The sequence below is a fragment of the Chelonoidis abingdonii genome, chromosome 1, assembly GCF_003597395.2.
Source record: "Chelonoidis abingdonii isolate Lonesome George chromosome 1, CheloAbing_2.0, whole genome shotgun sequence".
Classification (NCBI taxonomy): domain Eukaryota; kingdom Metazoa; phylum Chordata; order Testudines; family Testudinidae; genus Chelonoidis; species Chelonoidis abingdonii.
The window spans coordinates 292384032-292412004 of NC_133769.1; the positions used below are offsets into that span (position 1 = coordinate 292384032).

A 27973-nucleotide genomic window follows, 5' to 3' on the forward strand; every position below is an offset into this window, starting at 1 on the left:
AGCTCAGCCCTGGACCTGCAGAGGCCAAGGGACAGGCGCCCCGCCCCCGGTCTCGACCCAGCCTGGCCCAGACCTTCCACAGCTGGAGAACAGGCACTTTCCCCCCTCCCTCCCCAGGGCTGGTGCAAGGCTATTTTGCGTCCTAGGCAAAACTTCCATCTTGCACCCCCCACATACCATCGGTTCATTGAGGGGCAAATCCCAACGAGCCTTTATAGACCCCAGGCGCCACCCTGCCCAGGGACTGCTCCCCAGACCAGATTCCCCCCTCCCTGCCCCCTGATCTCCCCTGGAGGGTGCCCAAGCAGTAGGGTTGCCAACCTTCTACTTGTGCAAAACTGAACACCCTTGTGCTGCCCCCTGCCCTGCTCCACTGCCCCCTGATCTCCCCTGGAGGGTGCCCCCCCCGGGGGCTCCCACAGCAGATGCATGCGGGCAGAGCCCCCATGCACCCCCCCAGTTCTCCCTTCGCCACACTCGGGCTCTTGCCCCTCTCGGAGCAGGCTCAGGGCCCTGCACCTGGTGGCAGCTCACATGCCCAAGCATGGTGCAGGGGGAGCTGGGGGGCACACGAGGGCCTCTGCCCGCATGCATCTGCTGCAGCCTGCAGGAGCCCCTAGGGGGCGCCAGGCCACAGCGCTGGGCAGGAGTGGCAGGGGCGTGGCTGCTCCCCGCTAATGCCGCCGCCACCTTTCAGGGCTCCTGCCCCCTTGTGCTGCGCTGGTTCCTCCATGGTTGCAGCTCGCCACCCCACAAGCCGACACCCTGGCTCACTGGTGTCTCCGGAAGCGGCTCCTCCCTTTCCGAGCCAGGGCCCTGCTTTTTGGCACCCCGGGCCATCCTAGGATTTATGGGGCCTTATGCAGTATTATTAAACTGGTGCCCCTATGCTCGATGGCAGCCTGAGCTTGGCAGCCCAGCGAGGGCAGGGGCAGAGGGACAAGGCAGAAAGAATAACAAGACGCCCGGCCCGCCTCACTGGTGGCGGAGAGTCACAGTTCCCCGCAGAGACCCTGTACCTCTCTGTCACGCAGAATGGACATGCAGAAGGTACCTAATTAAAAGCACTAAACCTGGGAATAAAAAATGTCAATCACAGGTTTTTTGATATGCCCTGAAGTTTGTCAGACATTTTATTTGCAAAAAAACTTTGTAGTAAGAGTGAGTCAGCTGTCTTGCTGAATACAACATTAAATGTTATGGAAAACATAATACAGCTCTTCTCTGTTTTTACATTTTCTTAATCAGTATTTCTAAGTGATTTTATATTTTAAATGTACTCTTAAGCCTTCATAAAGTAATCATTCCAGATTACTACATATTTAACTCATTGAAACAGACATTATTTTAAATTAATCAGTCACAGAGGTTTAGTGTGGTTCACAATAATGTTCATTGCTTTTAGAGAAAGGGAACACTAATTTACTGTGTGTAATCTCCATAACAATACAGATGTTTATGAAATCTCACCAACTTTAAAAAATATGTTTCCAAAGATTTTAGGCATAACAAAAGATTTTATATCTTACTTAGGTACTGATTTTGCTTAAAACTAGTTCATCAGAGAGTCAGAATTAAAGACAGGGAAACTTTGTCCAGCTACCTGGAAGCAAAGGGCTGTTGCTTTCTTCAATGGGTTGGGGGCGTGGGGGTGAAGGGAGAAATGGCTGGACAGAAAGGACAGGAAGACTTTGGAAGTAAGTTTTTTTTTTACTACAGTAATTAAAATGTGTGTTTTAGATAAGGGTGGTCTTTTGAAGAATTTATTTAAAAAACCATATGTCTGAAGATCCAAGCATTTAAGGCTAAAGATGATGGTGCATCTAAAAATCTATGCAAGGATTTTTTAGAGACGTGATTTTATAATCTTCACCAACTCACTTTTAAAGCAAATTTTAAACTAAGGTCCTGTAGACTGACATGTTCTGAGTAAATATTAGTCATGCACAACTGTTTTTGTCAATACATTCAGAAACTGACAGTAGATACCTGGGGGCTGGCAAATGCCTGTTAAATGTCTTCATTACCCCTTGAATGGCTCTTTAACAGTTTCAGTGTTGTGCTAATAGGTCTGGTAGGCTGGAGACTTTCTCTTTTAATTATTAGATCCATTTCCCAGGAAGACTTGCCTGCAGGAAGGGTGAGAACAGGGATAGGAAAACCAGGAGGGTGGACACTAAGACCCAGTGGTGCCTCAAATTTTAAAGTGCCCTACCCAGCTGCTTATGCCTGAGGACTGCCCTGGGTGCCCCGAACCACTTGCCGCCCTAGGCCGCTGCCTAGTTCACCTAGTGGTTGCACCTGCCCTGTCTCTCCCTACTGTAGACTCAGGGAGTCCCATTGCACCCCAAGCCCTTCATCCCTGGCCCCACCCCAGAGCCCACTGCCCCAGCTGGAGCCCTCACCCCCCTGCAGCCCAGCCCTCTGCCCTAGCCCTGACCCCCCCCTCCCACACCCCGACTCCCTTGGCCCGACCCCGCCACATGAATTTTATTATGTGCACCAATATGGAGGTGATGTCACACAGCACGTACATATTGGAGCACATAACAAAATTCATTCTGAGCATGGGTGGGAAAAATTAGAGAGAACACTGTACCTCACAGGGGAAAGTTTCCTTCTAATCTCCTGCTCCTCCTTGCTCTCTGCTGCCTCTTCCTCCATCAGTATTATCTGCTCAACTAGCTTCCTGTGGCCCATTTCTGTGTGCCAGTTGAGGGGGAGATGGATCAGTCTCCTTTGGAGCACTGCAGCAGGATCTGTCTCTCCCCTGCTTTCCTGGCCTCTGCTCCTTCTGCTGGGAATGATGGTAGAGAATGCAGACTCCCCTTCAGTGGCAGCAGAGGGGGAGCACACACTAGTCATCCCCTTGTTCCCTGTCACTGCCAGCCATTTCCCTGACGAGTGAGAAGAGGGAATGATGCATGAGGGGGGTTGCCTGAAGCTATAAGCACTTCCACCTTTGGCCTCATGAGCCCGCTTACTTTTAGTTTGTCCTGCCAATTAAATGAGTTGTTGGGTTTTGTGCTCAAGCGATGTCCTCACTTTGATGTGTTGCATCAGATTCTCTTTAGGCTGAAAGGAAAACAAATTGCAGCCATTTCAAGGCTGAATATTAGTTTATTTTCCTGCACTTGAATGTCCCTTAGTTTTTCAAATGGAATTTTGAAAAAAGATAAGCTTTAATTCTGAACATTAGACTAAGCACTGTCTCTCTATACTAACGCTCCCTCTCCCTGCTGTCTGGAGTGAATTTTGCAGCATCATTTGGCAATTGTATTCTGTGATCTTGATCTGCCTACCACTGACTCAGCATATGCCTGTGTTTTTTTTTTTTTTTTTTTTTTTTGTGGTGTACCTTTATCAACTTTGTTTTTAAGCTGATTTTTTGGTTGCACTATCTGCTTGTTTTCCTCCAGTGATGGGGAGGGAAGGAAAAGGACCTTGTCTGTCTGCAGCAACGAGTCTCTAAATGCCAGTGGGGTCACTCTTACCCCCCGCCGCATCTCCTGGAGGCAGCGAATCTTCCTGCGGGTTGCTTCACCCATGAACAAATCTCCCTCAACAATGCAGCATCAAGGTCCGTGGGCCTTCAAAGAGGGGAAACTGTGCACATGCTATTACTTATTACTCGTGGAAAGAAAAGTAGATGTTTAACAAAAAGCAACATTGTAATATACTTGCTGAACCAGATTTGGGAAATATCTCATTGGGTGGCTTTGCGTCTTTGTTTTGAACTGGTGTTTCTCTCAGTAGACGCAAACTAATTGCATTCTGCTGTAGTTGCCAGCAAGGGCAGAGAAACTGCAAAAACTGCCTTTAAATGATCAAAATATCTCAGGCCATGGCTACACTGGCGCTTTACAGCACTGCAACTTTCGCGCTCAGGGGTGTGAAAAAAACACACCCCTGAGTGCTGCAAGATACGGCACTGTAAAGCCTCAGTGTAAACAGTGCCGCAGCGCTGGGAGCATTGCTCCCAGCGCTGCGAGCTACACCGGTAGAGGATGTGGAGTACGTGCAGCGCTGGGAGAACTCGCTCCCAGCACTGGCGCTGCGACCACACTCGCACTTCAAAGTGCTGCCGCGGCAGCGCTTTGAAGTTTCAAGTGTAGCAATACCCTCAGTAAATATTGCTGTACCCTGGTTATATAAGAGACAAGAATAATTATTTTTTAAAAAGAGAGCATTTTGACAGTGTTCTGTCCCAAATAGAACACAGTCTGGATGTTAAGCACCCTTCCCTATTTCCTTTCTTTTTTAGTTCTAGATGTTAATCTACTGGTCTCTTTCATGCATTAGTGCATTTAGTTTCTTCTAAAAATTCAAAATTCTGGCTAGTTAATATGGCTCCGATATCATTCTTCACAGCTGTGGATCCACTACAGAAGTTCTCTAGATTCAGCAATTGTAGATGAACTGATAGATGTATTGCACGAGTACCATGTGATAGCAGACAGAAAAACATGACATCTCTGCTAGGTGGAACATATAGCAAACTACGGCAGTTAACAAGCTTAACTGTAGAAAGAGGTATTAAGAACACAATGGGAGGGGTCAGCTATTAAGCTGCCTTTTGTAACTTGAAGGGAATTTTGTGGAAGGGTGCTCAATATAGCCATTGACCTTAAAGCTTCATTTAAAATGTTGCCTCTACTGTTAGAAAAGTGTGGTTTTAGCTTATAATCAGTGTATTGTTGCTGAATATGATAGTAGAAATTGCTGTCTTCACTGTGGTATTTATAACCAATGCAATTTGGATTTCCACTGATAGTTATGTGATTCTTTACAGATGGGCTTGAGGGGAATGAATTGTTGCCACTGTCCCCTCTTGCTCCAACCTTGGAGGAGGACCCTCTTTCTCTGATATTGCAAAATGAGGATGCCCCAGATAAGGCTGGTGGGAGAAAAAAATCGGAAGAGTTGCAGAGTCTGTGGAGAAAAGCTATCCATCAACAAATCCTACTGCTTCGAATGGAAAAAGAAAACCAGAAGCTGGAAGGTTAGCCACTCAGAGAAACAACGGGGCCTGGTTTTCAGAGGCCCAGACCACAAGCAGCTCCCATTGACTTCAACTGAAAATCAGGGCCAGTGCTATTATAAGTTATGCAGTAGTTTCAGACATAGAATTTGTGCAAGACTGAGTTTTACAGTCTTAAGTGCTGCTGTTCCATGCAAAACTTGCGGTTTTTCCTTGATTTAGTGATTAAAATACCTGAAAAGATTGGGCATATTAAAAGATGACACAGCTGGCATATGAATTATAGTTCTGGTCGTTTCAAAAAAGGCATAGATGCAAAATCTTCCGTGATTTAAACAAACTCTTTTCATGAAATGGAGCAAAGATACAGCATACTGCAGTACTTTCTCCATCAAGTTCCCCTTCTTTGTAAAAGAACATGCTTATCTGTCATTTTTGCAATTTAAAAACATGCTTTCTGTCAGAGTAAGATTCAGCATACTTGTGTGTGTATGTATTTAATATAAACCATTGCTATACATATCCTGGGCAACCAGATTCTGGAATACCAGACCACCATACAGGATTAATTCCTCTTTCATCTTATAGCAAATTGGCATGAATACTTAAAACATCGGTGAACTGCTCCCTTCATGCCTCATTTCAACAAGGTAGCGAATGATTTTCTATTGCACTGTCCAGTTAGGTGTTATACATCACAAAAACATATATGATGTTCCAACAAAATGTTTCTTGTATATTTTCCAGTCTTCCCTACTCTACCAGAGAAGTAATTAAGGGCCTAAGTTTTCAAAAGCAATTAGTATTTTGGTGCTTCCATTTTTTGAGTGTCCAACTTAAGATATCCTAAAGGAGCTTCATTTTTCAGAAGACGAGTGCTTAGCACTTCATGAAAATCAGGTCCTGATAAGGGTCTGAAGTTGGACACACACTCTATTCATTTATCAACATTTTGGCCAAGATTCTTTCTACTGTTATTCAGGATGCCTTCTACAAAAGGTAGTAGTCAACATCCTGGTCTAAATCTAAAACTTGTAGAAATCAAAAAAAAATTAATTTTACACTTAGTGCCTTTATCCTAAAGCAGGGGTCGGCAACTTTTCAGAAGTGGTGTGCCGAGTCTTCATTTATTCACTCTGATTTAAGGTTTCGCGTGCCAGTCATACGTTTTAATGTTTTTAGAAGATCTCTTTTCATAAGTCTATAATATATAACTAAACTATTGTTGTATATAAAGTAAATAAGGTTTTTAAAATGTGTAAGAAACTTCATTTAAAATTAAATTAAAATGCAGAGCCCCCGGACCGGTGGCCAGGACCCAGGCAGTGTGAGTGCCACTGAAAATCAGCTCGTGCGCTGCCTTTGGCCTGCGTGCCATAGGTTGCCTACCCCCGCCCTAAGGAAACTGCAAATGGTAATTTGCATATATTGTCCTGTGCAGTCTTTAAGTTTCCAGAGGCTGGCATTATGCTGCAGTCTCATTCTTTCAACATAGATATCCTTACCATCCTCGTTTGTGAAAGTCTCATGCCCACCTTCCATTTCTTTAGTGCACCATACAGGCATCAGTCCACGCTAAGGATACTAGGGGAGAGGAAGGAAAAAAAATGGCAGGAGCCTTTCCATGTGACTCCAAACTCATACCCTCGAATACACTGCTTTAGCACATAGTGTGTTACCCTCCCGGTTTGAACTACATAGGGTTTGTAGGGAACATCTACTGATATTTAGTTATTGAAGAATGGCCAGTCCAACCAAATCCTTTATTCTTGGCTATTGTTTTAGCAACCTGCCAGTCTGTGTTTGGGAAGAGAAGAGACACAATGAATGAGCACTGGTTATTCCTTTAGATTCTTTGTGTTGCAGCAAGGGCTGTTTGTATCTTGAAATCTCAAACCTTGCAGGTATCACAAACACTTAAAACTAATCTGACCTCTGCAAGAACAAATGATAAAACAGCTAAAGAAATAAGTGGTTTATAGAGTAAAGAACATAAAGCTAATGCCTCTCTTAGTTAATGATTAACACTAAATGTGCATGTCTGGTTTCCCTGGTGAAAACTAGAAAATAACAGTGTAGTGATGGTGCTTGAGTAACTGCATTCCAGTTTTTAACCCAAAAGGTTCTCCGACTTGTGGAGTTTTGTCAGCTGAAAATGCATTGCTGCCAATACATCGGACTTAATCTCACCAAGTAAACGTAGGTGACTTTGCTTAAGGAACCTAAGCACTGGTTATCTAGTGTTAGAGGAGACAGGATGATTTGAGACAAGGTATAGGTTGTTCTGGAAATTTTCCCAGTCTCCATGTTAATTTTGCATTTGTTTGGTTGGCATATTATTGTCCAAGCACATGTGGCATTGTGTGGAAAGCACCTATTGAAAGCTGATGCACATTGAAGTGAGCAGGGTATTACATTATTATATCTTGATTCAAGTGGTGGTTGGTCTCCCAGCACTACAACCCATTACAGACTTGAGAAAATACAAACATAAACCCAGAATGGGCCAAAACCTCTAGTGGCAGCCTGATTCTTAGTTGTATATTCATCACACTAATGATTATTGCCCTTTGTTTGTGTGCAATTTCCATCCCTTTATGAAATAGCTGTCAGCAGGTCTTATCTGCTAATGTGTTGTATTAAATGTACTGATTAAAATATTAACAGAATCTCTCCCACTGTTCTTTGTGCCTTCGAGGAGATTTGAATGCTAATAGCTGTTTGTTCTGCAGAAGGTAAGATTTGTGAAGCAAATACCTATTGTTTTAATTTTGATAGTGGCTAAGGCAGTGTTTCTCAAACTGGGGTCACTGCTTGTGTAGGGAAAGCCCTTGGCAGGCTGGGCCAGTTTGTTTACCAGTTCGCTGCTCCAGACCAATGGGAGCTGATGGAAGCGGTGCAGGCCAAGGAACTTACTGGCCACCATTTCCAGCAGCCCGCATTGGCCTGCTGCAGCAAACCGCAGCCAGTGGGAGCCGCGATTGGCTGGAAATAGGGTAGCTAGTTTGAGGGACAGATTTGGTTTTGCAAGTCCTATATTCCCATAGAATCCCCAGTGTTGGTTTGTATCATTCTGATCTGAGTCAAAAACAGTTAAAGAATCATGGTTCCTCAGTGAACCATGTAAACTTCCTTCCAACAGTGAGCATGGTAAATGTGTGAGACTTAGTTATTGGAATCCTTGAGGGATCATATTGTGCAATAATGCAGTATGTAACCTGCTCGCATGATTACTGTAGCAGGGTGCTGCTGCAAAGGCAGCTAATTAGCCCTGCTCAGCCAGCACCAATCAGTTAAAATGGATTGGGGCTGGGGAGAAGCCTGGTGTCTGGCCTCTGAACGGGCTGCACCTGCGGGCCTGCAGGCTCAAGGGCCATAAAGGCTGGCTGGCAGCCAGAGAAAGGGGGGAAGAGAACAGCCAGAGGCATGGCAGTCTCCAGGCTGGGGTAGACTCTCTGTAAAGGGAAGAGGAGTGAAAACCTGTACAGCTGTAAATAGAATCACTGGTGGTGGGAACTGTGTGAGAATAAAAAGCCACGGGTGTTGCATCCAGGAGGCTCAGAGTCCTTTATTGAGACAGCGGAGAGCTGCAGCAAGGGGGCCTGAGGAAGGGGCCTGGTTACATTACCAAAGACTCTATTTGCAACAATTGGACTCTGGAACTGCATGCGGGTTAAATCTCAATATCTGTAGCACAGTGTGCACATTAAACCCTCCACTTGCTAACAAATGTGCATAAAAGGGCTACTGTGGCATTCCCAGGTAGAAATCGAAATTAGGCCTCCATGAAAATCCAGAATTACCTGACAGTTGTTTTAGAAAACTGAGTCTCCAGGAGTTGCTAGAAGAAATGACCATAAGGCAGGACCTAATGAGAAGAGTAGGTGGTAGAGCATCCGACTGGATTTAGCAAATGGTGCACCTTAGAGTCAGGGGGATTAAAAACTCTTTATCACTTTCTGCTATCCTGCATTGTGACTCTAAGCAATGGTGTTAAGGGAAAAAGATGCCAAAATAAAAACCCCATTGTGGTGAGAAGCATCTGTTTGAAACTGTTATGAACTATTACAGGTGTGGCCAACCTGAGCCTGAGAAGGAGCCAGAATTTACCAATGTACATTGCCAAAGAGCCACAGTAATATGTCAACAGCCCCCCATCAGCTCTCCCACCCCGCTCCCAGCACTTCCCACCCACTGGCAGCCCCACCGATCAGCACCTCCTGCTCCCTCCCCACACCTCCTGATCAGCTGTTTCATGGCATGCAGGAGGCTCTGGGGTGGGGAGGAGTGAGGGCAGAGAAGGCTCAGGGAAGGGCGGAGGGAAGGGGTGGAGTGGGGCAGGGCCTGTGGCACAGCCAGGGATTGAGCAGTGAGCACCCCCCGGGACATTGGAAAGTTTGCGCCTGTAGCTCCAGCCCCAGAGTCGGTGCCTATACAAGGAGCTTCATATTAACTTCTGAAGAGCCACATGTGGCTCCGGAGCCACAGGTTGGCCACCCCTGATCAATTAGGACCACTATGAACAGTGTAGCTGGTGGGACCATATAATGATAATGATCTCGACTTTGTCATTTAAAAGAGAAGTTTCCTAAAAAGACTTTACCAAAGCTCTTATAGTTCCAGAAGGAGCATTCAAAGTCTGAGATTTCTCACAGTGAAGCTATTTTAATGTGCAATACACATAAAGTAAGAATTATCTGATAAATTGCTTTGCACAGTTGTTTGTTGCTGAGATGTCAACATTTAGCCACAGAAAGACAACTGATAAATACCTCTCCATCATCAGCAGAATTCAGGATCATGTCTTTTGAAATACGGAAAGACAGTCCTTTGTTCATTCCATCAACATTGGTTTAAGTATTATGAGGATTCTGTTGCAGAATATTAATTTCACTCAGCAAAGCTTTGCTAAAGTTAAGAGAAGGTGCAGTTGTGGGAATGGGAGGAAACACATTTTTTTTCTTTTATGTTGTTTCTTGTATGTTGGTTTGTGACTTTATCATGTTCTTTATTCAGCAATATGAGTCATGTGTGTCAGCAGTTCATTTAAAGTCAGTCTCCTATCATTCATCCATTGATTCAAAGTGTCCTATGCAGTAACAGAGAGAGAGATTCTGGATATTACCTTGGCTGTATTGAGATATTTGATTTCTGATATGATCTCTCATATACTCTCCCTCATGTTCTATATTCCAGCAAGTAGAGATGAACTCCAATCAAGAAAAGCTAAATTGGACTACCTTGAAGTTGGTACATGTCAGAAAGATGTCATAAATATCTGGGATAAGAAGTTATTAAACTGCAGAGCCAAAATCAGATGTGACATGGAGGATATTCATACCACTCTGAAAGAAGGTATTTATTATGTAGGATGTATTTTGGCTGGGACATTTGGGAGACTTTTTTTGTTCAGTCTTTAAGGTTATTTAAATCAAATCTACCTTCAGTAAGCTTGTTCCAGTAGCACCAAATCAGTAAAAATTGCCCGTTGCCTTTTTTTTTTTTTCCAAACTCCAACTAACTATTTTGCAATGAGAACATGTACTGATTCTGTTGTGCCTACAATATATTGAGACAGTGCTGCAGAAAGATCAAGTGAATGATTACATAGTTGTACTACTGTACGTAAGGTGATGTCCTCAGATAGGTTAGCATTGATGGGGATTTCTCCCAGGGCCTTTGGATTTAAAAGCATGAACCTCTACTCTCTGAGATGAAGAACCCAGTTCCTTGGCTCAAGGCTGTAGCAGACTCATAAACCTGTGTACATGGACTAGACAAGGGACAGGGGGCCACAGTGCATCAGTGTGGGTTATACATTCGTCTGAGGACACTCACCCTGACAATTCCCATATGGGTTACTCCTTGTAATATAATGCCCCAGTTGGGAATTGAATCTGAGATATCTGGACCTAAAATCATGAGCCTTTGTTGTTTAAGCACAAAGGCTAAGTCCATTAGCTTGAAGTCAGTAGTAGACTCATAAACCTCTATGGGAACTAGCCATTACATGGTGACAAAATGACTACACTCTTAGTGTGAGTTACAGGTAGATTAAGTCTTTATCGTGGTTCTCAGCCTTCAGGTTAGGAACCTTAGCTATAATGCATTGTATGACATTATCTAGAATAGTGACTTCTGTTTTATCTAGATAAAAAGCCTTCAGAATATTCAGCTGCTCAGGGCATTTGTTTTCTCTCCCCTCTGATTTTAGGTGTACCAAAAAACCGTCGGGGAGAAATTTGGCAATTTCTAGCTGTACAACATCGCGTAAGACATAGACTGCCAAGCAAACAACAACCTCCTGACATCTCGTACAAAGAACTCTTGAAGCAGCTGACAGCTCAGCAACATGCTATCCTTGTAGATCTAGGTACTTTTATGGTGGCTGACAGATACTCTAATGTGTACTTTGTGTCCTGTTGCTGAGGTGACTGGAAAATGTTGTTTTTAGTTTTAAGTTTTGGGTTGAGTTTCATGTTGGTACAGAAAGAAAAATGCTACTGTACATGAACATACGTTCTGCCTAGGCTGCCTTCAGTGTTGTTTTTGCTTAACACTCCTGCTCCTTTTGTTTATGCTGTATGCACACCATGTCTGCAATGGGAGACACTTACCCATGGATTTTGGTGAGTGCATTTTGCAGGCTAACTGCAGAGCGGGAAGAAAATGGACTGGAGTGGAGCAGAAACGAACTACGAACTTGAAGGCTGAAATTCTGGCACTGTTGAAGTCAGTGGTAAAATTCACTGAGACTTCAGTTGTGGGCAGGATTTCACCTGAAGGATGAAAAGAAAAACAGGGCTATGGGAAGAGAGGACAGGGCTATGTAGGCTTGTGAGAAAGCAATGGAACAGTCTGTAATGGTTGGAGGGAGATGACAGAAAAGCAAATAAAAATGAAGGGGGGAAGGGAGAGAGGAGATCAGGGTAACCTTAAGAATAATTTATTCTTGGAGAACATGAATTCAAATGTTTTGTGTGTTTTTTTTTTTTTATTTTGTTTTGTTTTAATTACTAATGCATGTAACTGATCCTCTTCTCTCTTTTCCTCCCCACTCTCTCGTATGTTACTTGTCTCAGATTGTAAGGGACTATCTTTCTGTGTGTTTGTATAGCATCTAGCATAATGGGGTCTGATTGGAAACATGGTGCTACTGAACTAGAAATATTAAATTCATGTGTGAGTCAGTGTGATGGCCTTCATCTAGGCTGACTTCAGGGACTGGACTGGAAATATCCAGAGTGAAATTATGAGTGTCTACCTTTGAGCTAAAGAGCCAGGCTTTGTCGCTGTAACACAGGTTTACAGAATTGGATCCTGCAGCTTGAACCTGGACCTAACCTGAAGTATCTATAGTACAACTTTGGCGGAAAAAACAATAGGTTCCAGAACCTCTCGATTTTTTTTTTTTCTGTTTTAAAAAAAAAAATAGTGTATAACAAACAATTATCCAGTGCTTAGGTACAACAGCAATGGGTGCCCTAGAACTACCCAAGATATGGTTTTATTCAGTACAACTTTGACATTGCCCTAGTCAGAAAGTATGACCAACTATCCAAATTTGTTTAATAATTTTAAATCTAATTCTAAGGATATGTTCTGGGAAGACTTGATAAGAGAAACTTCTGCAAATACAGGGGAGAGGAGTTTTATGAATTTCTATCTCTCTAGAAAAGAGAAATGAGAATTAAATACCTCTCTCTTTTATTTTTATGCCAGGCAGGACATTCCCTACACACCCTTACTTCTCTACCCAGCTGGGAGCAGGGCAGCTGTCACTCTTTAATCTCCTGAAAGCTTATTCTTTGCTGGACAAGGAAGTGGGTTATTGCCAGGGTATCAGCTTTGTGGCTGGAGTACTGCTTCTACACATGAGTGAGGAGCAAGCCTTTGAAATGTTGAAATTCCTCATGTATGATCTTGGCTTCCGTAAACAGTACAGGCCAGACATGCTGTCACTACAGGTAAGTTGGTCCTTTCTCCTAAAACAAACTAAACTTGAATCTGCTGTAGGATTTCCGAGAGGCTGTGCCTGTTCTGATAATTGGAAAGTTGCAGTTTGTTAGGATGATAAGTGCTAGAGGTGAGTAAAATGCATATAGTTATCCTTGCCAAACCTCTCATTTTCTCATTTAGAAGTCGATATAGAAGCTTAAGAGTTGTCAACTTCTTCCCATCACAACCCCGATACTCTTCCGTTTAGCAACTTTTCTTTTCATCCCTTCCTTTCCTGCTCATTTTTCTGCCCTCTCCTCAAAAAAACAAAACAAAAGAAAGCAAAAACAACCACTCCCCAAACCCCATATAAACCATGATCGTTTTTATCTGTCTGCTTGCCCCTGCATTCATGCAGTGAATAAGTAAAAACAAGGACACCTCCAATTAAAAGATGAAGATTAAATGCCTCTGTTTTGTTACATCATTTGTTAACTCTATCCAGCAGAATTTAGAATTTAAAAAAAATGTGCTCCAACTGCTACTTCACTTTGGGAAGCCTTTAAAGCCATCATCAGAGACTGTATCATCTCTTATGCCACCTTTCAAAAGAAATGGAGAGAACATAGACTTGATACCCTTGTGAAGGAAATTAAGGTGTTGGATGTAAACTATCTTTGTGCAGCCTCCCCAGAGAAAGCTCCAGATCTCTCTCAATCTAAGATATGAAATCAACAAACTTCTGTCCCAAAAGATTACGTTTTTGCTTTATTTTGTTTGAAGCAAAACTACTGGGAATCTGGTGAGAAAGCTGGGAAGCTGTCTTACAGAAATTGCTAATCACAATAGTAGCAGTACATTATGTACAAGGCAGACATTAATAAACAATTTCAAATGTTTTTTATTCAAAACTATATTTACCTGGAAGAAATCCGTAAAGATGCCCTAGATAAGCTTTTTAGTGGATTGTCTCTGCCACTAACTCTGGCTATCAAAGAAATGAAGGTTGGAAAGGCTCCTGGCACAGATGGGTTCCCAGTTGAATTAAACACCTAGATTACTGAATATTCAATGAGGCCAAGAATGAGCAAACTCTCCTGTCTGCTCTAAGAGAAGCTGTAATTTCAGTTATTCCTCAATCTGGGAAAGATGTTGGACTATGTAGTAATTACAGGCCTATTTCTTTAATCAATTGTGATGCTAAGATTTTAGCTAAAGCTCTTGCTATGTGACGGGACAAAGGTCTCTCACATGTCATACACATAAATCAGGTAACTTCCTTCGTTATGAAGGCATAGCTCAGATAATTTTCTTCAACTGATTGAAGATATTGCTGTTTCGGGAATCCTTAGCTGTCACTTCTTACAAGGCCTGGGCCTATCTTTGTCATGTGTTAGCAAAGTTTGAGTTTGGTAACCAATTTATTGCTTGGATTAAACTTTATTATACTGTAACCCAATTTCCAAGGTAGTTACCAATAGGATATTTCTGCCCCTTTTCCATTACAGAGACGTATGAGGCAGGCCTGCCCCCTTTCTCCTCTTCCATTTAATTTAGCTCTAGAACCTTCAGCCATTGCCATCCAAGGAAATCAACATATTCATGGTATCAGGATAGGCCAAACAGAGCACAAAACTATGCTGTCTGCAAAGGATGCTCTTATATTTGTATCTAAGTCCAAGGTTACCATTCTTAGCCTTCTAAACACCATTAATAAGTTTGAACTTTTCTCAGGATATAAAATTAATTTGAGGGGAAATCAGAAATCTTATGCATTAACAAATACACGCACCAAGACACTTTTTTCAAATTAGGACTTTCAATGACAATCTTTTTCTATGAAATATATGGATATTGATTACCAAAAATGTTCCAGGACATCCGTAAAATAGATATGTCTGGGAGAATTTTGTTTTCCCAGCTTGGAAAATTATATTCTTTGTGGCTGTTAAATATGACCATGTGGACCTAGGGTGACCAGATGTCCCTATTTTATAGGGACAATCCTGATATTTGGGGCTTTGTCTTATATAGAGTCTTATTACCCCCCCACCCCCATCCCAATTTTTCACACCTGCTGTCTGGTCACCGTATGTGGACCACATCTTGTGTTCAGATTGAACAAGAATTGGTATACCCTCTCCCCCTTTCAGGCATTGTAGGATCGAATTATTACGGATTTGATGGCTCTAGAGCTCCCACAGTGACGGTGGTGGGGTAAGCTTGGTCAAAATTAGCTAGAAAGCTCTGCTTCCATCCATGTAGAGGCAGTCCTATCCTTAAAATCAGTGGCAAAACCTTAATGTGGAGAGATTTGATGGAGAGAGGAATTATCACTTTGTTGCAGCTAACTGACAATGATGAATTTAAACCATTTGTAGATCTTCAGCAACAATTTGGTTTGCCCTGTTCCAGACTATGGAAATATCTCCATTTAAAGCATTTACTTACAAATGTGTTTGGACAGGATGCATTGGGAGCTCCAGGAGCTCCAGAACTTTCATTGTTTTGGAGGAAAGTTCCTGCATTTTCTTGGTCAGTGGTGTCCTTTTACAATTTTATGGCCCAAAAAACCTCTGCCAAAGATTGATAATTTGAGAGTTTGAGAGTTGGAATAGAGATGTGGATACACAACTATCTCAAACTCAATGGAATACAGTGGTATCTAATGTTAAAAAAGGAACTATAGGCCTGAGGCTGCAGCTTATTCATCAAAAGATAACTTTTTCAAATATACTGATTCCGACATAGAGTAATTGTAATAGGCCTCATAAATGCTGACCACTGTTAGAAATGTAATTCCCCGGGTGGCTTTCAATTACATGGAACATATCTATGTTCTTGTAATGTGAGACAGAATAAACAGAAGTGCCTGATCTATGGTCTCGTACTATTAATTTATTTTGTATTCTTCCATCCTGTTTTCTTTTAATTTGTCTCCTCTCTCAACTAAACTGTCTCAATTTCTGGCTTCCACCTGGATAGAATACATTTTAGACCCTTTTTAAAGGAGGCTAGATGGCCAATGAGTAACTGGCTCTCACCTTTAGAAAATGGAGCTCTGAACTCTGCTTTCATTGCAAGCGGGGTTCAGTTTCATCTCAGTCTTTTGCAGACATTTGTCTGCATCTTGAAGGCACAATCTAATTTGGTATGATTGGCAGTTTTCAGTTGAGAGGCTTAAGTTCTTTGCAAGGGAATTGTGAGTTAAGACTCATGAGCTCTATCACAGCTGTACTATATGGGAAAACGTGCACAACTCCTGCCCATGTCACACTGGCTGTAGCATTTTATACCAGAACTCGCTCAGAATAAAATTTCTCTCAAATTAGATCAGCAGTGACATCCAGTGGTCAGTTAGGCTACTGATAGGACATTTATCTCTTCTGGCTATTCTAAATGATATATCAATTCACAGATTTTTCTGATATAAAAATGGCAGAGAGAAGAAATGTGGGAAAATGTGTAATCATCAAGCTATAACCAGCACACTTCTGTAGTATTCACATAGATATTATACATTTTCAATGAAAAAATGTAAAGTTTAGGCTACAAAGTTTAAAAACGTACTAAACAACCAGTTATCCAAAATTCAGCCCCTCTTTAGGAAAGAGCCCTCTTCTATGTAATCTATGTAAACTGTAGTATTCTAAGTTTGATAATCTTTTTTATTATGAATTTAAAAAAAAACCCTGTGGCTGTTTTGAGTACCTTGGACTATTAGCTTTCTAAAACAGGAATTTTTGTGACACTTTAAAAACTGAAACCTGGTGCAGTAATTCTACTAAGTAGACTTTGAATCTATTTGGTATCATATGCTTGCATTAGAAATAATTCATTATTGAACATAACAAATTGAACCATTATTCAATGGTGAATGAAAAGCAGCAGGTCATATGTTATATGCCCTCAGACAAGTTTGACAATTCATGCATTTATTTTCTTTCCTGGAATGGCTATTTCCAGTAGTGGATTTGCTGTATTGAAAGTAGGAGGGGCATGCTGTTAGACCCTTCACTTACAAATTTGCTTCAGAGACTCATGAAAAGGATCTAGTTTAACTGTCTCTGTTACCTGATTCACCCATCTAGTCTACATCCTGGTGGATATGGGCCCTAGTTAACCTTGAACTGTCTCTGTATATGTATATGGCTCACAGAGAAAGCATTGGGTGTTTAGTGCTTTATTTCATGGAATGCTGCTCTAACTAGTGAATGCAAAATCCTATTCTCTCCTTAAAGCTTGAATTGTCTGAGCTACAGACAGGGAGAAGTAGTCATATTTTCAACTTTTTAACACACAAAATCTGTGAAGTCTGAGTTTCAAATTGGGCTTCCTCCTGCACTGCATGTGTTTGACTGGGCCAATTTTACATTAAGAGGGAGTTGTCTTTTCCATATTTCTGCAGGAGGAATTTCAGACCATAGTATGAGGTTTATGCTTGATGACACTGTATATCTCTTCTCAATGTCTGTTCTGACTCAGGGAATGTGTTTTTTAGAATATGGAGACCCTGGGAGCAGGTGGTAAATACACAGCAATCAGAAATAATGACAGCATGAGGTTTGCGCTTCTGACTCACAACTGAGAAAATAGAGGCTCAGAGATGTACAAAACCAACTTTCATACTTTGCTGAAGTTACGCAAAACAAAATGGAAGTAGCAGATCTAGAAGAAGACAGCCTTTGACTGAGCGGCTTGGCGATCAGATATATAGCTGGCAATGGCCATCTAATAAACAATAGTCAAAACTTAGGTTAATTTTTCCCCTACCCCTTCATCTGCAATTCATTGGTAGATACCTTTTGAGAGTTAACCGATCTTTTTTTGGGGGGCGAGGGGGAGGGCGGTAGGAGGCAGGAGGTAGAGGTAGGGCAGGACTGACCCCAGTCATAGGACTGGAACCATTTAATAAATAAAAGGAGTATTTCTTAAACAAATTATTTTTAAACTACAGGCTCTCTTATAATGAAACAAAGAATGTGAAAAGGAATAAAGAATTACTTTATCTGGGAAAAGTATTTTATCCATTGCAACTTCTGTGGTCTGAACTCTGATGGAGTCAAATAGGATGGACATATATCCATAAATTCCTCTTTTTTAAGAAGAACATTCATGCTCATTCTTGTTTATTTTTTAATGGGAAAGTGTTATCATTTCTAGCTTTGTTTTCCATCTATTAAAGAAAAATGACTTTTGGTAACCAGAACTGACTTCTAGGTGAATACCTTATTTTAGACAAAAATACACGAGTTTTCTCTGCTAAAGAGATTATAGAGGATGATTTAGCTAGAGGATCAAAAGCAAATTAAATGGAACATGTAGTTAAAACCAAATCCCATTTGGTTTTGGGCAGGATTAGAAAGCTTGCATAGTTTACGTGCATAAGGCTTTACTAAGATGTGATCAATATTTTTTTCCCATAGAAAGAATTATTGATGGATTTATAGGTCACTGCTAACTGTTCTATTATTCTCCTGTGCCCATTGAATTCTAGGAGTTCTAGATTAATACATCTCTTGCTTGGGGAGGAACAAGGAGTAACATTTTCAGAAGCATCTTTAACAGGCTACATCCCATTTTCAAAAGTGACATCAGGATTTGGGACTTGTTGAAAGCCTGTTGGATTTAGTCTCTTAAAGGCTAGATTCAAAGAGGTAATTAGGCACCTAAATCCAACATTAAGGTGCCACTGACATTCTCAAAACCATCGTTCAGCTGTCGCTTAAGCTTGTAGGCACCTACGTCCCTGTGGTACCCACATTTCTGCCAGTAGCTATGTGCAAAGTCACCTAAATTCTGGCACTGCCTCTCCAGCTAATGAGCTGCTCAGAGCCCTTACTCATGCCTAAGCCCCAGCAAGATTCTCAAACTAATTGTTCCCCCACCTATTTTGTATGCAGGACCCAATCCAGTAGGTGTGCTCTGAGCATAGTTGCTGGTTTAAGCTGCACACAAGAGACAAATGGGGTGAGAATTTTGGGGTCTGTCTGTCATGCATGTGTCCATCTATCCCAGTCTATCCAGTAGCCCAGTGGTTACCTGGGATGTGGGAGACCAAAATTTGAATCCCCACCCTGCCTGTTTTGGAGCAAGGACTTGAATCTGATTCTCCCGTATCCCAGGTGAGTGCCCTAACCACTGGGCTATAGTCAATCGCTCGCTTCCCCCCCCCCCTCACTCTGGCACAAAGAATATTTAACTATCCAAAATGCAAAAGCTCCAATGGGAGAGAGTGAGACCTACCGCATTCTATACAATAGCCCATGGGTCAGAGCACTCACATGGGGTGTGGAGGAGCTGGGTTCAAGTCTGTGCTCTAAATCATACAGAGCTGAGATTTGAATCTGGCTCTCCCACATTCCAGGTGAGTGTCCTGACCACTGGGCTGTTATCCATAATGGGATGGGGTGGCTTCTCTCTGGGGTTTGTTTTCGTGAGAGAGGGCTGACCTGGAGGGTAATTTGGAGTAATTGGATTTGATGCAAGAATTGCTGGATGAGGTTCTATGCCCTGTTATACAGAGGTCTAGATTAGATCATAATGGTTCTTTCTGGCCTTTAAAATCTAGAATCTGTGAATTTAGATGGTACTTCAATAGTAAATGGTCTGGCTCAAACTGCTCCTTCTTGCTTCAAGTGTTTGGTTTTAATTCATTGAGACTGAAATTCACCCAAAGGTAGAGGATCCACATAGGGCCTATACTCCACTTTACTGGGCCTTCTGTGCTGGGGTTGATTTCACCTGAAGTGCATTGTGAAGTGATTGAAAAATTTGGAGAAGAGCTCAATGTTTTTTTTTTTATCTCTTTCTCAAAACCTACTATAGATTCAGATGTATCAACTTTCAAGGCTCCTCCATGATTATCACAGAGACCTCTATAATCATCTTGAAGAGAATGAAATCAGCCCCAGTCTTTACGCTGCACCCTGGTTTCTCACATTGTTTGCTTCTCAGTTTCCATTAGGATTTGTAGCCAGAGTTTTTGGTAAGAGTGTTTTATCACAGTCATAAGCAGCACAATATCCTGTATAATGTAAGGGAAAACATTCATGAGAATATTTTGCACTTTGTTTTATGTTCTAATAGATAATGCCAGATAACTTGTTCCAGTTGTCAGCCACAATTTTTTTTTATTATTTTTTAATAAAGTCAGAGTGGAAGTTTTTAAACTGAAGGAAAAAACGGGCAACAGGAAATTATTACGGTATAAAGACTTAATTGCTGAAGCTTTTAGTCACTTTTACTACCACTTTAAAAAAAAACTTCACTTTTAAATGTCAAGTAGACATCAGAAACTTAACCCATTAACAGCGATGATTAAAGCTGTGAGTTTGTCACAGCCGTCATGGGTTCCATGACTTTCCATGACTTCTGCAGCGGCTGCTTCCTCCGGAGATGTCTTGGGCCACCGTGTGCCGCTCCCCCACAGCAGAGTTGCAGTGTGGGTTGGGGGCAGAGGATTGGGGTGAGGCAGACTCTGCACAGTGCTTACCTGGGGAGGTCCCTGGAAGCAGCGACATCTCCCTTTCTCAGTTGCTAGGCAGAGGCGTGGCCAGGCAGCTCTGCATGCTGCCTCTGCCTGCAGGCACCACCCCTGCACTTCCCATTGGCTATGGTTCCCAGCCAATGGGAGCTGCAAAGCCAGGCTCTGGGCAGAGGCAGCACGCAGAGCTGCCTGGCCACACCTCTGCCAAGGTTGATTACTGCCCATGACCTGTCTGTGACTTTTACTAAAAATACCGTGACTAAAACGTAGCCTTAGTGATGATACAAATATTAAATCTATTTTGCATAGGATTACTCAAGAGCAGTATGTATATCTCAAGACGTACAGTCTTGTTTTGGGACTTCTAAACTCTGAATTGTATCATTATGGAGAAAAGTATGATACAACAGGTTTTCAGTTCACTGCATTTCTTTCTGTAGATTTCATTAAAGTAAGCTATTGAATCCAGTAACTTGAACGCTATACTCAGTTTTGATTTCATGAATATTTTAGCTATTCAGGTATTATTTAAAATTAAACTGTTTTCAACTTTAGTACATTTCATTTTCTATTTAGATAACCTTTTAGGGTCTGATGCACTATAGGGCAGTGTTCACTACAATAACTTCACTGGAACTACTCAAGGTAGTAAATGTTTATAGGATCACATTGAATTTCTGCATCTTATTAATAGCTTAGGAATAATACTTTCAAATTTCTTCATTTCAAAAATTACTTTTTATGCATGCAACTTTGTGGGAGTTTGTCCAAAAATACAACAGATATCTAGATACTGTAATATACTACAGTTATCAAGAAATGAGAAAAATATCACATACTTTCTCTTAAATCAATAGTAAGTTGCTTTCAGTTTTTCCTTTGTAGCATTTTTGAAGTGTTTCTGCACTCTTTTTTTTTTCAATTCAAAGTGTCTGCTTAATTTCTATCCTATTATTTGTGTTTTTAATTATTTTTCCTAAGTCATTAATATTTTTTCTCTCTTTGCTTTTATAACAAAAATAAACTTAACATTTTGTTTCCTATTTTGGGGCCAATTTAGAAAATTAGGTGTTGGTTCATTTATTTCTCTATCATGATTGTGAGTGTTTAAATACTTTTTTCATTCATTATATTCATGCTTGTCTTAACAGAAGCAAAATAGTTAAAAAATAAGTACTCTGGTTTATTTTGCATTTTGTTTAAAAATAGTATTCTTATGATTTGTTGCACCAATAGACTTTGAAGTCAGGGAGTTGCCTTTTTTGGAGGGAGGATCATAGGTGCTTGTTCCCTAAATAAATATAGCAAGGTACAGCATTTGGATCTACACCAGAAACACTGTGTTTTAGTCCCCACCCCTGCAATCTCATCTCGTGAACCCTTGCAGAGGCCAGTTTACTTTAATGAGACTCCATGGGTGAAATCCTGGCTCTGTGGAGGTCAGTGGCAAAAATTCCATTGACTTCCGTGAGGCTAAGACATTACCCCATTTGGGCGTAAGGATCTGCCCAAGCAAATCAGATTGCAGGATCAGGGCCTTAATTTATAGACAACAGAAGCATTGCTTTAGGTTTTATACATGAGTAGGGTTTTTAGCCTTTTGAAGAGCTTCCAGTAATGAAGTAGCAATTTACTAGCTTGTGAACAGTAGAATGTCATTTCTTAACTATGTCATTCTGTATTACATTTAATGATCAGCTCCTAGTAATAAATGTCTGTTGGTTGTTTTTTTTAAATTAACAGTATACATTCCTCTTAATATGGTTAATATCACATACATTATAACAATACTCAAATGCCTTTCACACTTCATAGGTCTTCAGAGTGTGCTTGTCCAACAAGCGTACAGTCTTTTTTCCCTAAAGCGTTGCATTTGTAAAAGGGCAGTAAAATATTTTTTGTACATTTTTTCATTTGTTAAGCTGATGCTGAAATATTGGTATCTTCTAACTAACGGAAATAACATAGTCAAAATATGATGGACCCTATATTCGTTTCCCTCCACAATTTATTACTGCTTAAATATAGAAAGGCAAAGGAAAGTATCCCAGCACAAAAAATAACCCAAATAGTTTTAATCCTTATTTTCAATGTATTTACAATTTTTTTTTCTGTTTTAGACATTATCTTTCTTCAAGGAACTGAAGTCATATTTAAGGTAGCTCTGAGTCTGCTTAGCAGTCAAGAAGCACTTGTAATGGAATGCGAGAGCTTTGAGAATATTGTTGATTTCCTTAAAGGCACTATCCCAGACATGACTAAGCTTCAAATGGAAAAGATTATTACCCAGGTAAGGTTGGGGTTTTTCCTCTTTATTTCTTTATAAGATATTAACCCTAAGATGAATCCAGGGGTCTCTGCTAATGATGAGTTACTTACTTCAATTTATATAATATCAGTTAGATCCCCTCTCAGTTGCTATGACACTGAATTCAAGGAGTCATTTTCTGGACTATACTTGTAATCTGTAGATCATATCAATTTTTTATAGTTTTGATGGCCTCTAATCTGATTTAGAAAAAAAATCCATCACTAACTAAGGGTGAGTGGCAAAAAATAAATAAATTGGTATTTTGGAAAAAATGATTTCTCGTGTCTGAGACAACAGTCACTGGAAAAATTCAGCCTTCACTGAGGGGAGAGAGAGAGAGAGGCTGTATCTAAACTGAAGATTTTCTGATGTCATTTATCTAGGAATTTATATGGGCTGCATCTGAGCACTTAAAAATTTTTTTAAGCTTAAACATCCCAACACCCTGTGAATTATTATTTCCATTTTACCAAAGGGCAACTGTAGCTGAGAGGTGTTCACATCGTAAGTCTGTGATAAAGCTGGGAAGGAGTCTCAGGCCCAGTCCCGTATCTTAACAACAAGCCCTAACTTCTTTTCTCAGAGCAGCTTTCGTTGAAGCACTGGGAGAATTTTAGAAAATCCTTATGACCTAGTTAGTACTATGCTTAAAATCATGTTAGCAACAACCCATTCAGATATGGCTGTTGCTAGCAGTTTCCCTGATCAATGGGGAAAGGATCTTTTTCCAGAAAACAACGCTAGCCAACCCATGCCTCAGCCTATCTGTTTTACTCTAATATGCTTTTTTTAAATATGGTTCTCAAATTCCTGACCTCATTGATTGGGATTACCATGTTAGAGCCTTACTATCCCCATGGACATTGAATTGATATGTGTGCTTCTTACTATGCCTAACAATATATGATAAAAAGCAATAAGACATAATAGCAACATGCATCATCATTAATTTCATTGGGTTATCAGGTATTAAGCATATCCCTAAATGAGAGGGAGAAGTCACTCGGTATGATTGTGTTCAGTAATGAACACAATCTAGAGTTGCTTAGATTTGAGTCACCTGAAAAACAGTAAACGTCAATCTGAGCCTGAGTTTTCTGCTGAGCTGACTGTTTTTAAGACTTTCCCCTGCAAGGCTGGTGTCACCCTAGCCATTGTCCCTCTCTTCCTTTAGAGCCTCTCGAGCCATATTTCAAAGGCTCAGATAGGCAGTCCATCCGTTAGGTGTGTATATAGCCCCCATCACTGTAATGTGCAAGTGCATCACAATCTTTAATGTAGTTATCCTCACAACAACTCTTTGAGGAGGAAAATACTATCACACCCATTTTACAGATGGGAACTAAGGCACAGAGAGGCTAAGTGACTTGCCCAGTGTCATATGGGGAGTTGTGATGGAGCAGGGAATTGAACCCATTTCTCCCAAGTCTTAGGCTACTGCCCTTACTACTGGATCATCCTTCTTGTCCGTACAGGAGAGGGTCTGTACAGTCAATGAGAGCTGGATGTCTAACTCTCACTTGTGTCTTTGAATATCTTTCTCTTCACCTGTTATATTTCTGAATTAGAGCTGATAAGACCCACATGGTCTGGCTGTTGGATGAGTCAGCACAATAATTCTACAGGGTCTGAGAACCTGACATCCAATCAGCTGTATTCTCATTTGGTATCATTATTTGGCCACCATAAAATAATGACCCAATTAAATCTTCCTGAATATTGTTCCTTTCTAGTCAGGGCAATGAAGTCTATGCTAGAAGGTTTACTTAATATTTTAATTACCAAGTAGAATTGCCAATTAATCAAATGAATTTAATGCTCCCTGTTGTAAGCAAAACTATTTTTTCCCTCTTCTGGTAGGTTTTTGAGATGGATATTTCCAAACAACTTCATGCCTATGAAGTAGAGTACCATGTACTACAGGATGAGCTGCAGGAAGGTTTGAATCCCTGTGATGATGCTGAACCTTTGGAGAAATTGGAGAGGGTCAACAGTCAGCTAAAGAGGCAAAATATGGACTTGCTGGAGAAGCTAGAGGTAAATAGCCAAAGATAATTTGATCACCATGCATTAACTTTTTTCCTAAAATTCAGCCAACAGCGGATTTTCTTTTAAAGTCATTAAAAAAATCAATTTCTTAAATGTTTAAAAACTTGATATTGGGAGATTGTTCCACAGTCTAATAGCTTTTGCAATCAAGAAGTTCTTGTTTTGTGTATTAGATGTTTGTTTGTTTGTTTTGTTTGTTTGTTTGTTTGTTTTTTTACACCATTTGTAGTCCTCTGTACCCATTTAAATAATTCCTCTTCCTTCTTGATGTTTACTTTCTCCAAATACCTGTAGATTATGTCCATCCTCACCTTCTTAATTATCTCTTGGATAATTTGTACTTCTTCAACCTTTTTAATCTTCTCATAAATCAGTTCCTCCAGCCCCCTCACTTTTTGTTTTTTCTTCAGTTTGCAAATGTCTGGCTCATCCATACTCTGTATCACACTGGGCTTTGGCTGACTGTTTCCTCGCAAACTTAGATACAATTGGATGTTCCCTATCAACTGTAAAACATGAGTTCATTCTAAGTTCATACCTCCCATTGGCTATCTGGATTTTGATTATTTTCCCCATTTGTATTATCTTGCATTACTACAAAATACAATTCCCTTCTTTCCATGGGACCAGACTAGTTAATCTTTAGTAGCGATCTACTTATTTATTTTCATATAGCACTGGAAGGATCTCAGAAGGCCTCATCTTCAGTTCTATTTTCATTTTCAGATCACTGACGAAATTCATGTCCTAACTGTCAGACCAGTAGGACAATGGAACAGACTGCCTAGGGAGGTTGTGGAAGCTCCTTCACTGGAGATTTTCAAAAGGAGGCTGGAAACCAATCTGTCTTGGATTGTTTAGACACAACAAATCCTGCATCTTGGCAGGGGGTTAGATTAAATGACCTTTACGTTCCCTTCTAACCCTATAATTCTGGGATATCAAATCTTCTTTTGCTTGGTTTTGTTTGTCTCCAGGTGTACTGTTCAGTGGAAAATCCCCACAATTTTTCCAGCTACCATGCACCTTTATTGTGATAATTATTATGAACCTTTTTGTGGGCCATTGTTGTCTTAGCCCTGATTTTTTTAAAATCTGCTGACCAGGATCACTTGCACCTTTCTTTTCTTGTGATGGTCCTTTTTCAGTTTGGTTTTGGTTACTGGTTGGACTAGTGTCTGTCTTTGGCCTGTTCTCAATCTGTTCCTGCTCTTTCTCTTCCAAAAAGGGTAGAATAGCTATTTTTGGTGACTGACTTGACAGGCGCCATATATGTTTTCCTTGTACATATCTCTGCTATTCTACCTAATTACAACATTCCTCCATCTGCTTTCTTGTTCCTCTATAACAATCCTACCCTGTGTATAGATCTGTCATGTTTCTGATGTTTCCTTTTTTTATATATAGTATCTGACATTCTGGGGTACAGTCCAGACTAGTGAGGGTCTGTCACCCCTGCCCTGCAACGTTGAGTGCCTCACAGTGCTTTGCTGCTGTAGCTTTCGACTTGATCACTCACAATCAGCTTGCCAGCATTCAGATCACACCCTGCACGTCTGTGTGTAACTGCAGCCTGCCAGCACACTCCAGTGAGGGTACGTCTACACTGCACGATTATTTCGAATTAGCTTAAACCGATATTACAAAACAGATCTAATAAAATCGGTTTAGCGCGTCCACAGTGGGATCCCGAAATCGATTGTTTGCGTCCATGGTCCAAAGCTACCATCGATTTCAGGAGCGGTGCACTGTGGGTAGCTGTTCCTCAGCTATCCCATAGTTCCCACTTCCGTGTTGAGAGCACAGTGCCTGATGGGGCAGAAAACACTGCCCCGGGTGGTGCTGGGTACAGCCTCACCCCTCCCTTTGTGAAGGCAGCAGACAACCCTTTGGCGCCTTTTTCGCGGAGTGCATTGAGCAAACGCCATAGCACAGCAATCTTTCCCTTTTTTTTTTCACGTGGTGGTGGGGGGAAATAAACTGAGGAGCTGTTCCCTGAACCACGCCAGACACTGTGTTTGAACCTACAGACATTGGGAGCTCAGCCAAGAATGCAAATAATTTTCAGAGACTGCTGTGGACTGTGGGATAGCTGGAGTCCTCAGTACCCCCTCCCTCCCTTCATGAGCGTCCATTTGAGTCTCTGGCTTCCCGTTACGCTTGTCACACAGCGCTGTGTATCCTGGAGTTTTTTATTCAAACGCTTTGGCATTTCGTGTTCTGTAACGGAGCTGGATACAACAGATTTGTCTCCCCATACAGCGATCAGACCTAGTATCTCCCGTACGGTCTATGCTGGAGCTCTTTTTCGATTTCAAACTGCATCGCCAGCCGTGCTGATCAGAGCTCCACGCTGGGCAAGCAGGAAATGTAATTCAAAAGTTCGCGGGGCTTTTCCTGTTTACCTGCCCGCTGCATCCGAGTTCAGATTGCTGTCCAGAGCGGTCAGTGCTGCACTCTGGGATGCCGCCCGGAGGCCAATAACGTCGATTTCCGTCCACATGAACCCTAATCCGAGTTATCACTATCGAATTTAGCGCTACTCCTCTCGTTTGGGAGGAGTTCCGAAATCGATTTAAGGAGCCGTTTAACTCGATATTAATGACGACGTCGTGTGAACGGATACAGCGTTAAATCGGTATATCGGCCATTAAACCGATTTAAAGTCGCAGTGTAGACCTGGCCTCAGACTCTGGTTTCCATCAGCCTTGGTTACCACTTTCTGGGTGATGCCAACATACTCCCAGTCTCAAATTTCCCCCGAAAATGTATGTTCTGCACTGTCCAGCCCTTTCCTGGGCAGTTCAGATATTTTAGGTCCATTGCTTCTGTAATAGAACAATATCCAATCGAGTTACCTAAACAATTCACAACACTCGGTTAGTTTTAATTAAAGAATAAAACATATTTATTTAACTACAAAGAGAGATTTTAAGTGAGTACAAGTATAAAATCAGAAATGGTTACAAGAGAAAAAGATAAAATGCTTTCTCGTACTAAAATTTAAACTAGACTTGGCTCAAGGTAAAATCCCTGACCGCATGCTCCCTGCAATGGGGCTACCCAAATTTTGTGATGGATCTCTTCCAAAGTCCAGTGGCTGCTTCCTTTGACTTGTCTGGTAAACACCTTGAGTCATAATTTCAGCTTCTGTTCATAACTTGCATATAATGTTGCTACATGCATTTTGCCATGATATTATTGA

General features: G+C 41.3%; 1 protein-coding gene across 4 annotated transcripts in view; it reads left to right on the forward strand.

Moving 5' to 3' along the window:
* Window positions 1-27973, forward strand: part of TBC1D4 (TBC1 domain family member 4) — a 183099-nt gene that overhangs the window by 151064 nt on the left and 4062 nt on the right. For all 4 annotated transcript variants that reach the window (XM_075061544.1, XM_032799889.2, XM_032799887.2 and 1 more), the window contains 8 exons: window positions 3420-3580; window positions 4793-5002; window positions 10178-10336; window positions 11196-11354; window positions 12704-12948; window positions 19748-19907; window positions 22529-22698; window positions 24580-24756. In XM_075061544.1, coding sequence (XP_074917645.1) covers window positions 3420-3580; window positions 4793-5002; window positions 10178-10336; window positions 11196-11354; window positions 12704-12948; window positions 19748-19907; window positions 22529-22698; window positions 24580-24756 — 1441 coding nt within the window. The remainder of the gene's footprint in view (window positions 1-3419; window positions 3581-4792; window positions 5003-10177; window positions 10337-11195; window positions 11355-12703; window positions 12949-19747; window positions 19908-22528; window positions 22699-24579; window positions 24757-27973) is intronic.